Below are 14190 nucleotides of genomic sequence, written 5' to 3' on the forward strand. Positions count from 1 at the left end.
CTTTCCCAGGCACCAATGGAATAAAGCAGGGCTGTGTGCTTGCTCCCATGCTTTTTAGCATGATGTTCTCAGCGATGTTGTTGATTGAACATCTTCAATTAGGATAAAAGGTCAGCTACTGTCCTGATCACAAATCATTTAACTTGAAAGGACTATAAGCCAAGACTAAAGTGGAGGGAGAGTTGGTGTACAACTTTTTGTTAGCAGATGATTGTGCATTTAATGCAGACTTGGAGGCTGGGTTGATTCTCTGCTGCTTGTGCTAATTTTAGCCTAATAATTATGTTGTTGTTCAGTCATTTTTCAATCATGTCCTACTCTTCTTGACACCATTTGGGGTTTTCTTGGCAAAGATACTGGAGTGGTTTGCCATTTTCTTCTCCAGTTCATCTTACAGATGAGGAAACTGAGGCAAACAGGGCTAAGTGATTTGCCTGGGGTCACATAGTTATTAAGTATCTGAGGTCAGTTTTAAACTCATGAAGATGAGTCTTCCTGGCTCCACTGTACCACCTAGCTGCTCATGGCTTGACAACACCAAGAAAACACTCTCCCATCATTCATGCGAAGCCATTGGTGATAGCAAATGGAGAATCTTGAATGCTGTGGTTAAGTTTACCTTCCAGGGATGATGAGATTAACATATGCATTTCCAGAGCTAGCTGTGTTTGGTAGGCTCTGAAGGTAAGTGTGAGAGAGATGAGTTATTAGGCTGCCTACCAAACTGAAGGTGTACAGAGCCATTGTGCTGACCTCACTGTTGTATGCCTGTGAAACCTGGACAGCCTACCAGCATCATGCCAGGATACTGAATGTCTTCCATTTGAATTGTCTAAGGAAGATTCTGAAGATCACCTGGCAGGATAAGGTACCAGACACTGAGGTCCTTTCTCAAATTAAACTGCCACACATTCAAACTGTACTGCAGAGAGTGCAATTCTGAAGGGCTGGCCATGTTGTTTGAATGCAAAATGGACATTTGCCTAAATGTCCTAAATTTTATAGAGAACTCACAGCAGGCAAGCTCTCATATGGAGGTCAGAGAAAATGACACAAGGACACTCTCAAGGTCTCTCTGAAGAACTTTGGAATTGATTGTGAGACATGAGAGACACAGGACTGCCCAGCATAGTGTACCCCCAGCAAAGAAGGCATTGTGCTATATGAGCAAAGCAGAATTGAAATAGCTCAAAAGAAACGTGAGATGTGCACATTTAGAGACAGCTCCACTCCAAATGTTCATATGGACTATTTGTGCCCCACCTATGGAAGCACTTTCTGAGTTCGTATTGGTTTGATCAGCCACAGGTAGACACACTGTACCTTGACCCCAGCAAGTGATGTCATTTTGGTCTTCTTTGATCTCGAAATACAACTATCAACCAACCATTGAGGTTGGATCTGAACTCAGGTGTTCCTGACTGGAGGCCCAGCACACTTATCCATCTACTATACCATCTGGATACTTAGGTCTGTGTTCTCTTTCATTCCCACCCACACTCCCCCCACACTTGAGTCTCAACTGTGGCTCCCTAACTAATAACTTGATATTTCTCCAAGATCAGGGTCTTGTCTTGTGTCCCAGGCTTCCAAAGTCTAGACATCTAAGGCTCAATGCCTGAGCCCAGGTCCTATAATCTGGACCCCAGCTAGCGGCTGCTATTCCTATTTGATTCTGGCTACCCACATACCTGGACTCTAGACTTGGCTTTCTTCCCGAGACCTGCCAGTCTGGCCCAGGATCCATCTTGTTGTCCAAAGGGCCCAGATATGAATCCCAACCTCAGTCCTTTTTCTGGGGCATAGAACTCCAAGAATAGACTCTGTTCTAGAAGTAGAAACTGCCTCTGTGTGTCGAGGGAACAGTTCTCCAATTGATAGGGGGAGACCATCCCACTGATGTCCACTCCCTTTCCACAAAGGACTAGGCTAGGGAATGGCCACCATCTCCACTCACACCAAATACCTTCCTATCCCCACCCTTCCTCCTCTGCCCTCTGGCCAACAAAGATATTGAAGAAATGAGACAGGACCACAAGGGGGTGCCCTTAGCCAACACAAGATAATAATGCTAGTCTCAGGCTGCTCAATTCCTTCCTACAGAAGAAAAAAATTCTATCCCAAGAACATACTTTTTTTTCTTTTAATTTTGAAGTAAACCACAATGAATTACAAAGTGTCTAATAAAAATGTTTGTTCATTTGAGGGGGATAGTTTAAGTAATCTCTAGTGTCTCCTCCAGGAGGTAGCTAGGTGACTCAGGGGAGAGCACCAGGCCTGCAGTCAGGAAGATCTGAGTTCAAATTCAGCCTCAGACACCAAGAAAACCCCATGGACAGTATTACCATGGTCATGAAGAATCAGACATCTCTGAATAACAACTCAAAGATCTCTTCCAACTGTAAATCCTGTAAGTCTGACTCATTTATTCTCCATTATTCTACAATGAAATGGTAATTAGGAGAATGAGGGCCACAAGTCCCTTAGATAGATCTGTCATAGGCAGAGACCTCCTCTAAAGTTCTCCTCCAATACCTACCTTGTCATCAAAATTTGGAGGTGACCAGAGGTGGATCCTTATGCTGCTGCTGCTGCTGTTTCTCCTTTATTCTTGAAGAGAACCATGACATCAGGAAGGTGATGCCATGACATGCAAGTGAATTGGATTTAAGTGAGGGAGGGCTGTGCAAAGTCACCAGCCTCACTTTGTCCTCCAGAACCATCTGGGTCCATTGGCCAGATACAGATCAAGACAACTGGAGATGGCCCAGGATACATTGGGGGACCTTGGCCTTTTCAAGCTAAGGTCTTCAACAGGTCTGTTTGACTGAGGCAAAGCCCATTCAGTGATTAAGACTTAATAAGAAATGAGGCAGAGAATGGCATTTTTACCTCTTCCAAAAGAAAAATTGATCTAGGAATGGGGCACAAGCTCTGCTAGGTCATATATAACAAGATAGAAAGGCTTCAGGTGCAGACCTGGTGATAACATGGGAACCAGGCTAGCTGGGTTTGAAGATGTCCATGATGAGAAGGTTGACCACTGGATGATGAATTTGTCAATTGGGCAAGGGAGAGATCTTTTTGCAGATGGGGAAACTGAGGTCTAGAGAAGTGAAATTACCTTGGTCACATGGTAAGTCAAAGTTAGTACTAGCCTGTCTCCTAACTCCTAGTCCAATGCGCCTATCCATTACACACCATACTTTTCTATCTCCCACTTAATCAGTCAGAAGGTACCCTGAACGGTATGCTCAGCTCAGGTTAAGCACTAGGAAAAGGACAGAAGTAATGTAACATCTTCAAGGAGAAGAGGATTAACAGCTCAAAGCCTGTTTGCATAGGATTCTCCTCCTTGGTGGTGATTGATTACTCAATTCTCTGTGCCTGCATGAGACTCTGGGAAGAGGCCTACCTGCATCACGTCTTCTTCCTTTCTCTCACTTCAAGAGCCTCTTCAAGAAGAGCACCTTCTCCCGCCAAGCCAAAAGATCAGGCTCTCTTTTCCCAAGCTCTCTCTCTAGCTCTTGCCAACTTCACCCTCTCCAGGCTCCAGCATTGAATAATCAATATCTACCAATGAGGATAGTCTTATGCAAATGAACCTGAAGCCTCTGGCTACCCAGACATGAACCAACTAGATGGCATCATCCAGAATAATGAGGGACAAGTTGGGTAGCCCAGACTCTTAAGAACTGAGAGGGATGTGCATGAGAGGGCTAGAATAATTATAGAAAGCTTCATCAAGAAATGAGGGATTTGTTGTGGGCCTTGAAGGATGATGGGATTTGGACAGTCCACTGGGGCAGGAGGTGGTGGTCCTTGGCAAAAATCTTCATGCTCCCCTTCCCCTAACTACTATCACCATACACATACCCTTTCTATTCCTAAGAGCAGATTAAAAAACTCACCCACACTACAAAGATAGGGACTGGATGTATTCACCCTCCCAGGAGGATTTGCATTTTCAAAAATGGAGTTTGGGAAGGGCAATACTTAACCCAAAGGAATGGAGTTCTAACAGAATTCTAAGTTCCCTGGCAGGTCAATGGGAGAGAGAGAGAGAGATTTTGGAGCAAGGACTGTCACACTGCAGCAAAGTCAGCAACTACCTTCTCTGTTTCTGACTAAAGAAATCTCCAGTCCAGGCCCCTAGCAACTGGTGGAATGTAGGATATTATGAGGGCAGGGGATTGTGATGGCGGCTGAGGGTGGAATCTGATGAGGCCACGCCAGTGCTCTGAGAGTGCTCCTTTGGCTTAAATCAGATCCATTTTGGTTGCTCAGATGACAGCAGAGGTCAGAGACATTCTGAAGGCTGAGTGTGATGAGGGTGAGGGCTGTCTGGCTGATCCGGTGTGTCCTACTGACCCTCCAGTCCTGGAAGAGCTAGGGGTTTCCACGATAAGAGTAAGACTCTGGGCCTTGACTACCCCTATCCTAGTTATTTTCAGTGGTCCTATTGGGGTATCATTAAATAGGGGCAATCAGGGGACTTGGGGCTATCCAAACACATTTGATCTCTTTAAGGCCACCAAGGGTGCTGGATAGGATGGCATTATCTTCTAACAGAAGGGAAATTTTGCACTGAAATATCATCCCTTGACCTGCATGCTACTCCTCCTATACCTCACTATATACCTCATTGGGCAACTAGGTGGTGCACTGGATAGAGTGCCTGGGCTGGAGTCAGGAAGACTCATCTTCCTGAAATCAAATCTAGCCTCATACACTTAATAGCTATGTGACCCTGGGCAAGTCACTTAACTGTTTGCCTCAGTTTCCTCATATGTAAAATGATCTGGAGAAGGAAATGGCAAACCATTCCAGTATTCTTACCTAGAAAACTCCAAATGGGATCACAAAGAGTCAGATATGACTGAGAAAAACCTGATGGAAAAACAATATACCTCACTGATCTCTTTACAGCCTTGTTGACACTTGCACCTCTCTAGCACAGGGTCTGGCACATAGTAGGCACCCAATGAATACATGCTTGTTGACTGACTTATTGGGAGCCTAGCATCTTTCACAGTTTCCTTGGCTCAGGGTTAGCTCTCAAAAACAAAACAAAACATCAGAGTTGTTCCACAACACCACAATATTCATCTTCCCCCTCTATGTGTTTCACCCATCTTTCACTCCCTTCTGCTCACTAACCACCAAGTGCCATAGGATTCTAGAATTCAAAAGGACCCTAAAGATCATCTAGAAAAGGGGTGTTTAACCTGAGGTCCACGAACTTGATTTTATATGTAACATACATATGCGCGCGCACACACACACACATATATCTATACACACATGTATTATTGTGTGTATATGTTTATATATGTATGTGTGCATGTATATATGTATATGTGTACAATTATCCTTTCCACATCGTAGGGGCTGGGACACAGCACCCCCACGATTTGGAAAATCCATGTAAAATTTTTTGGCCCGCCCTTTATACTAGAGAGGAAATCTGAATTATTATTGTATTAAAAGATAAAATATATCAATATTACATAACACTATGCATATATTTTATGCATTTCTGAGTTTCTAAACTTTTTCTGTCATTTACTGGCCTACATGGGTTGTCTGCAGCTTCCACAAAACTCCTCAAAAATTTCCAATTAATTTCTTGCGCCAACCTGCAATACATCAAAATTGTAATGGGGAAAGTCATGACGTGGAAGGGATATGTATATGTGGATATGTATATATGCACACACATACATATATATGTACATATGTGTTATGTGTTCATACATTTATATATGTGTGTACATTGTGTGCTGTATTTTACCCACGTATGTATGCTGTGTTCATGCATGTACACATGTGGGTTGTGTGTTCATACATTTAGATATGCTTATGTACGTGCATATGTTGTGTGTTTGTATCTGTGTATATGTGTATATGTGCATGTGTGTATATGTGTATATCGTGTGTTTGTGCCTGTATGTGTGTGTGACTGTTTGAACATAATTTTTTTTTGTAAGCTTGAGAAGGGATGACCAAAGGAGTCCATGACACAGAAAAGGTAAAGAACTCCTGATTTAGAACAGCCCCCTCGCTTCACAGACTGAAATAAAAAGAATAGAAACAGGTAGTGACAATGGCCGGGATTTGAAGAGTCCTTTGCCTCCAAATCCGGGCATCTTTCCCATCAGTGAAGTGAAAGTACCTGCTGAAAAGATGAGAGGGACTCCCGTGTGTCTCCTCATAATAGCAAGGTGGGGCCATGTGTTTGTTTCCCTCCTCACAACAAGTGGGTGGGACGACAGCCGTCCCCTCACAAAAGAAGGGTGGGGACCAGACCCGTAGCTTGGCCTCCTCCCAGCTACAAGACCTGCCTCCTCACACCAGAAGATCCCTCATGGAGGGGCCATGTCTCTTCCATCCTCTGGACCCCCTGTGGCACACAATGTAGGGCTGACCTCATGTTGACAGAGGTCATAGAATCATAGAATGGTAGAGCCGGAAAGAGGCCGTAGAGATTACTTTAGCCCAACTCCCTCGTTTTATAGATGAGGAAATCAGAGAAGTACGAGTGACTTCTCTAAGGTCACGCAGTGACAGAACAGGGAGGGACTAGAACCCAGGTCCCCCTACTCCCTTGCTCCAGAGCTTGTAGTTTAAGGGCCACTAAGAAACCCAACCTCCCTGCTCCCGCCCCCCAACCCATTTCCCCCTCATCGGTAGATTTCTAGGTTTGAAACTCCAACACTGGGAACTTTGCTCCTTAGCCTGCCCACTTTTTAAAAATCACAAATCCCCCAGAGAGCGACAGCACTTCTGGTGTCAATGATTGATTAGAGATTTTTCCTTTGAGATAGATGGGTGCAAAATCACAGAGGACAGACTAGGGGAAAGGGAGAGAGGAGGCACTAGGGTATTTCTTTAAAACTGTGCCCAGCTCATCAGATCTCTCTGTCTCCTTCTCTCCCTGTCTGCTCTTGCAGGACCTGCCATATGTAACCCAAGACTCTTCCTATGACTTCCTAGAGGACGGCGGGGCCAATGTGGAGAGCAGCCCCCAAGAAGAAGTGAAGCAGATGAAGGTCCAGGTCACCGAGCTTCTCCCCTTGAAGCCAGCTCCAGGCAAAGGGCCGGCTGGCGATGAGCCCGAGCCTTCCGCTGCGCTCGGGGAGGGAGCGGCTGAACGCACCACCGAGATGGAGCTGGAGAAGGTGCGCATGGAGTTTGAACTGACCAGGCTAAAGTACCTGCATGAGGAGAATGAGCGTCAGCGGCAACATGAGGAGGTGATGGAGCAGCTGCACCGGCAGGCACCCCCTGGGCTGGTAGGTGCCAGAAGAAGGGGATGGGGGGGCCTGGGGGAGCATCTGCACCTGATGCATCCATCACCCGCCCATGAGGTTCAAGTGTCAGGCCTAGCGTCTCCCATAGGTCACACAAGCAGCAATCGTAGGGTTGGAAGGCTGGAAGGGGGCCTTTGAGGTCATCTAATTCAAGCCCCCTTATTTTATAGATGAGCAAACAGGTCCAGAAAGCTAAGAGACCTTCCTAAAGTCAAACAGGTCAGTGATAAATCCAGAATTTGAATCCAGGTCTTCTTACCCCTAATCTAGGGACAGCAAATCAACAAGCATTTATTTTGCTGTCCTTGTGCTGATGCTTTAGCACTCTACTGAATGCTGGGAATACAAAGAAAGGCAAAAACATTGTCCCTCCCCTCAAGGAGCTTACATTCATTTGAATGGGGAGGCAACATGTAACTAATTTGACATACAAGATACATACAAGGCAAATGGAATGTAATATCAGAGTTCTTTCCAGTGTGACCTTAGACGAGTCCCTCCCCTCACTAGGCCTTGGTTTCCATATCTGTAAAATAGACTTACTACTACTACACCCGCATAACTTACATGGAGTTTTGTTAGCATCACAGAGTCTTAAAGGCTAGGTGGGGCCTTCGAGGTCATTCCCCCTATTCAATGCAACAATTTTCTCTATAAAGCATTGCTGACAAATGGTCGTCTAGTTTTTGTTTGAACTTTTCCAGTCATGGGGAGTTCATTGCTTCTGGGTGCTGCCCATTATAGGACAGTTGGACGGTTCTGTTACAAAGTTCTTCCTTTTATCAGGGAAAAACTTATGTCTAATTCGTCCTAATTCTAACCTCTGGAGATAAAGAATAAGTTTGATGAAATTCCCATGTGGTAATCTTTTAAATATCATGCCCCCCAATCCTCTTCAAGTTAAAAAACCTGAATTCCCTCAATAGTTATTTTTGTCTAGACATACTCTAGTTTATTGATGTAATTCAATTATTTTTTAATCCATATCTTTCATAAAATGTGATGTCCAAAGCTTTAAATAATTCTTTAATAGCGTTCAGACCAATGGAATAGTTAAGGCCCTTCCCTACCTCTTGGATCTGGAAAACTATATTACTTTTGATAGAACCTACAATCACATTAGCTTTTTTAATAGACAATCATATTATTGGTTCATATTGAATTGGTACTCTTTTGAATTGCTGTCATGCCAGGTCTCCTGCTTTCTTTTCTTAGGCAATTGATTTTGTGACATAAAATGCCAGATTTTCTGTCCTTTTGTATTTCAAGGAGCTATGATTTTAACAATGTGGATACTCCTTCCACATATAAAAATCACAACCCCTCTACAATTTAATGGGTGGACTTTAAGAACTGTTGTGGCTAAAAAAGCCTCTCCAAACTAGGCTAGACTCACCTTGGACCACAGATAATCTTTCACCCAGCCCACCCTCAAAGACTTATTCACCTTGGTGGTGATACCTGCCAGTATTTGTGTTCTGCTGACATAGACTTTGAGGCTGTATTAACCCTGCTAACCCATCACAATTCTGCTATTCTCCCTCACCTTGGAATAAAGGTGCCCCTAAGTTCTAGAAAGGTAATGTCAGGGTTCCACAAGTTCTGGCAGGGCCTATCATTTTGAAAATATTTTGAGCAGGGGTCACATTGAAGATCAGCCTAGCTACTAAGGAGGTTCAGCACCAGGTTGGCCACCAACTGACTTATTGTTGTTGTTTTTTCCAACCACAGCAACCCACAAAGACCATCTACTAAGGTGTAGGGGCAATTGTGATCTGTATTGGTTGTTGGAATATCCACACCAAGGAAATTATGGACTTTGAAAATATTGAGGTTTACTTATGATTCTGATGATGATGATGATTAATTTTGGCCGATCAAAACCTTTTGTAATCTGATTCTATCTACTCTATTAGCTATATGAACTATAATCCCAGCTTTATGTCATCCACATTTGATATATGTGCCTTTGGTGTGCATTCAAGTTATTTATACAAAAGTTGAATAAGGCAGGATGAGTTCAGAGTTCTGTGGCATACTATTTAAAGATCATCATTCTCCAACTTGATATGGATCCATTAATGACATTATTTGAGTATGGTTTAATTTTCTCCTAAATCATTCCTCAATGTTTCCATCAGTGACAGATTCCTAGGCTTGCATAAACCATGGGACTGACATAAGACTCTTTACAGGAGGAAAAAAGTCGGAAAAAATAGGGCTCCCCAATGTGCCCACAAAATAGCCTATGCTCAGTCTTGTCCTACAATTCTCCCAAAAGTTGGTTAAGTATGAGGTTGGGTATGGTGGCAGATAGATCGTTGTACAAAGAGCTCCAACCCCATTAGCTTTTTCAACATCCATTCCTGGCTCATATTGAGTTAGTGGTCTTCTGAACTGATGCCAAACCAGGCTTCTCCCATTCTGTTCTTATGCAATTGATTTTGATCTCTACCTTCGAGTCAGATTGTCAGACATCAGTGACACTGATGCCTGAAGGTGGGACACAGAGACAGCTGGCTGGGCCTGGGTAAAGGTCAGTGGAGAGGAGGTGGCCCCATTCTCCCAGATTCAAGGTAAAGGCAGAAAGAGGAGCCATAGCCATGGCAGTCCTGTGTCCAGAGCAGGCAGAATCCTTCAGCTATCCCGATGACCTGAGGCTGTGTTGAGTTTCAGTCTCTTTTTCTTCCCCTTACAATTCCCAGGAGGATTCCAAGACCTCCTGCTTCCTCAGAATCAGTTTGCCATGTTCCTGTATTGCTTCATCTTCATTCACGTCATCTACGTCACCAAGGAGATGATTTTCTTCCTCTTCACCAAGCATTACCTCTTCTGCATTGCTGCCATTCTGCTCTGTTTGATTAAAACCTTGTGGTTTTATGTCCCTGTGCCCCCCTGCTCTACCCACCTAATGGTCCACCATGGAAACTTAACTTTCAAGTAGGCAAAGTTGTCCTCACTTTTCGTATCCTGATCCCTCATTCTCTGGTATTCTCTCTCTTTTTCTTCCCCTTACAGTTCCCAGGAGGATTCCAAGACCTCCTGCTTCCTCAGAATCAGTTTGCCATGTTCCTGTATTGCTTCATCTTCATTCACGTCATCTACGTCACCAAGGAGATGATTTTCTTCCTCTTCACCAAGCATTACCTCTTCTGCATTGCTGCCATTCTGCTCTGTTTGATTAAAACCTTGTGGTCTTATGTCCCTGTGCCCCCCTGCTCTACCCACCTAATGGTCTACCATGGAAACTTAACTTTCAAGTAGGCAAAGTTGTCCTCACTTTTCGTATTCTGATCCCTCATTCTCTGGTATTCTCTCTCATTCTCAGGCATCAAGACAATTCCACCACTCCCAAACATGTTCTGAAGAAAGGGATAATATATATTGTTCCTGTGCTCCCTCTCACATGCTTTTTTCAGGCTCCTCTCATTTTGAAAGGGAATGCATTTTGTTCTGTGATAAAGGAATTTCATATACCAGCTAAAGGGTGGGAAAGCTGTTTTGGAGGGGAGGGGGACTTTCAAAATCAATATCACCTCCAAGATCAGTATGAATTGTTTTAGAGGAAAAGGGCCCTCCTAAGATCAATCAGCTCCAAGTGGGGAGATAGGAAATGATTTGTGGCCCACCCCATGACCACTAACCTAACCAACTTTTCTGAGATTTGTGGAGTCAGAAAATGCAGGATTCATTTTGACTTCTGCCTGGAAGTAGATGCATTATTATCAAAAGCTTCCCTAGAACCCTGAGTGAGACCCTGTGTAAAAACAATGACATAGAATATGGCAGCCAGACAGAAAAGAATGTAATAGATGGACAGGCAATCATAAAATATTGACCTGTGAAGGGTCTTAGAAGCCATCTTGTCCCAAGTGATCTCGTTAGCGCGCATAGATTCTGAGCTAAAAGGGAGAGAGGCCTGAGCATCTATGCCAGTGATGTCCAAACTTTATGTAGCAATCCTCCCTTTTTTATGCTTTTCATAAAATGACCGATGCAAATAATTCTCTTAGCTCGCATTTTATTCAAGTAAAGTTAAGAATTTATTAAATATTTTTGGCACAAAAAATCTTAAATATATAATAAAATAGCACAACAGGAATTCGTTGATGGATTAAATTCTTTGCAATTTCCTTAATTATAAAAAATAACTACAATAATAATACTATGGTAGTGTGGCATAATAGAGAAGCAGGCTTAAAGGTTAAGAAGACTTGAGTTCAAGTCCCAGGCATGATACCTTGCCAACTTCTTTGTGCCCCAGGCAACTCTGTGGAAGTTGCAGGTGTAGATTTGCATTAGTAGAAGGTGTTTCTTCCCCGGGAGTTCCTTATACCAATGAAATCACAAGTCCAGTTTAATAACAGTATACAGTTACCCCTTCCACATCATGGGGCTTAGAGGTGCAGCACCCCCACAATCTGGAAAATTTGAGTAAAAATTTTTGGCCCTCCCTTCGTACCAGAGAAGAAGTCTGATTTTTTTTCTTTTACTTTTATGGGCTGTTTACAGTACCTTATTGTAAAATCTGGAATATTTGATCATGGGCTCTATGTCATCAGCTAGCCTTAATGTGTCATCTGCAGCTTCCACAAAACTCCCCTCAAATTCCCACGTATGCCGACTCATGATATATGGAAACTGTGATGGGAAAAGTCATGATGTGGAAAGGAAAACTGTGTTACTAATATGATGGGGAGGCTTATTTTTTGGTGCAGTTTCTCAAAACCTGGTGTCACTGATGACATTGCTACTCCTAATTCTTTTTCAGTCACAATTCAAGACCTATTTTTTTTTATAAAACATGCATTGCATTTTATTGTATAATATATACACAGCAGGAAACTTTCATACAAAAAAGACATTATGAATGGTAGTGAAATTTGTATCATTTAGTTTGACAATACCGAGAACTCTATATATGCAACCAGAACATAGTAATACTTTTCAGTTTCAAATTTTCATTTCAAACAGATGGTACAAGTCTGTTGACTGTTCCTACTCACAGAGGCAGCTAGGGGGAATAGGGAGAGGGAAGGACTTGAAATAAGGGAGACCTGAGTTCAAATCTTTCTGCAAACACTTAGGAGCTGTGTGCCCCTGGGTAAGTTGCTTACCCTTTGTGTCTGTTTCTTCATCAGTAGAAGGAGGATAATAATAGCATTGACTTCACAGGGTCATTGTGAAAATCAAATGAATTCATATATAAAGTGCTTTGAAAATCTTAAAGCATTATATAAATGATAGCTGTAAATGTTTTACATCTGTCCATGGCAAACTGATTCCTTATTCATTCTTATCATCTAGATCTTTAAAATCAAATTAGGATTGTTTCTGTGGATTAGTCAATTGACTAAGAAGCAAATCTTTACTTTCTTCTGGGTATTTTAAAAAATTAGGAATTTTTTTTTAAAAATTGTAAATGTACTATTCATGGCTCTTTTTCCATGAATGTGTAGCTACTTTTTCTTTCTGAATCAGTATATGATTTGAGGACCTTTCATTAATTTATTTGGAGTATTTAGATATTTTGGATATGGTGAACAGAAAGCTGGAAGAGTAATCACTTTCTCAAGACTTTTTCAATCCCACAGCCTCAAAAAGAAAGGGATCATGACTCAAATCTAGAGAAATTACCACTGATTCCATAATATCCAATGGCAGAACCACCCTCTCCTAAATATACACACAAGGTTAAACACCCCATAAATTAATGCCCGAGAACTCTAATGTTTAGAACTACCATTCAGAGTGCCCTTTCCCCCACCCCTGCCACAGCAAACTCAAACTTTCAGGCTTTTGACTGGGTACCTCATAGGGTAGGGACAACCCCCATGGCTACAGTGGAGTTGACCAAACATGCTACCCCTACCAAGAAGGATGATCTTGGGCAAGTCATTTAACTTCTCGTGGTCTCATTTTCCGCATCTCTAAAATGAGGGAGTTGGACTCAGTAGCCTCTAAGGCTCCCTTCCAGCTCTAAATCTATGGTCTTATGATCCTATGATATGTATGGGGAAGGAAAAATCAGGCAGGCTAAAAAAATATGCCTATGAAAGCAGCTTGATTCAGAGTCCTAGTGTACAAGAAGATAAACAACAGAAAAGACTTCTTTTAAAATAGGATGAGGAAAATCCCAGAGAAACCAAAGCATAGTAAGAAAACAATAAGGCAAATGAACCAATAATGCCTGTTGAAAGAATGTTATTACTGCCCCAGAGATTGTGGAACCACAGAGACTCCAGAATGGTTCAAAAGAGAAAATGCATAAAAGAGATTAGGAGTGAATTTAAGGAAGAAATTATAGCTCATACTGAATGCAGGATTATAAAACAATTATCACAGTAGGAAAAATTAAAGATATGGAGAATTTCTCCAAAGAAATAGGAGCTATGTGAGAGAGAATGACAGATTTGGAACACAAAAGTCCTGAAGTGGAGGAAAATTCAGCAGAAGAGAAGCGAATGGCAACATTTTTTTTAAAAGTATGGCAATTTAGAATGCTTTGTGGTTCGGTCATTTCAGTCATATCCAATTCTTTGTGACACCATTTGGAGTTTTCTTGCCAAAGATACTGGAGCACTTTGCCACTTCCTTCTCCATCTCATTTTATAGATGAAGAATTAATGCAAACAGGGTTAAAAGACTTGCCCAGAGTCACAAAACTAGTGTCTGAGGCCAGATTTGAACTCAGGAAGATGAGTCTTCCTGACTCCCAGGCCTGGCACTCCACCTACCTGCCAATTTAGAATGCTCAGTTTTGTTTTATTGTTGTTGTTGTTGTTGTTGTTTTTCAAAATAATCCACCAAACACGGACAATTCTGGTAAGATGGTGGAAAGACAAAAAATACCAGGCTCTCCAAATTTCTCCCTCAA

General features: G+C 42.5%; 1 protein-coding gene across 2 annotated transcripts; it reads left to right on the forward strand.

Moving 5' to 3' along the window:
• Window positions 1-4210: 4210 nt before the first annotated feature.
• On the forward strand, window positions 4211-11393 carry TMEM247 (transmembrane protein 247). 2 transcript variants are annotated; one of them, XM_021001293.2, is made up of 3 exons: window positions 4211-4410; window positions 6954-7295; window positions 10332-11393. In XM_021001293.2, the coding sequence occupies exons 1-3, from the start codon at window positions 4288-4290 to the stop codon at window positions 10575-10577; spliced, it is 711 nt and encodes a 236-aa protein (XP_020856952.1). In that variant the 5' UTR covers window positions 4211-4287; the 3' UTR covers window positions 10578-11393. The 2 variants fall into 2 exon arrangements, with proteins under 2 accessions (XP_020856952.1, XP_020856953.1); XM_021001294.2 differs by lacking the exon at window positions 4211-4410 and adding an exon at window positions 6277-6417 and having other exon boundaries at window positions 10332-11388.
• Window positions 11394-14190: the final 2797 nt, after the last annotated feature.

This window comes from Phascolarctos cinereus, unplaced genomic scaffold (genome assembly GCF_003287225.1).
Source record: "Phascolarctos cinereus isolate Bilbo 61053 unplaced genomic scaffold, phaCin_HiC Scaffold_2;HRSCAF=192, whole genome shotgun sequence".
NCBI classification, from domain to species: Eukaryota; Metazoa; Chordata; class Mammalia; order Diprotodontia; family Phascolarctidae; genus Phascolarctos; species Phascolarctos cinereus.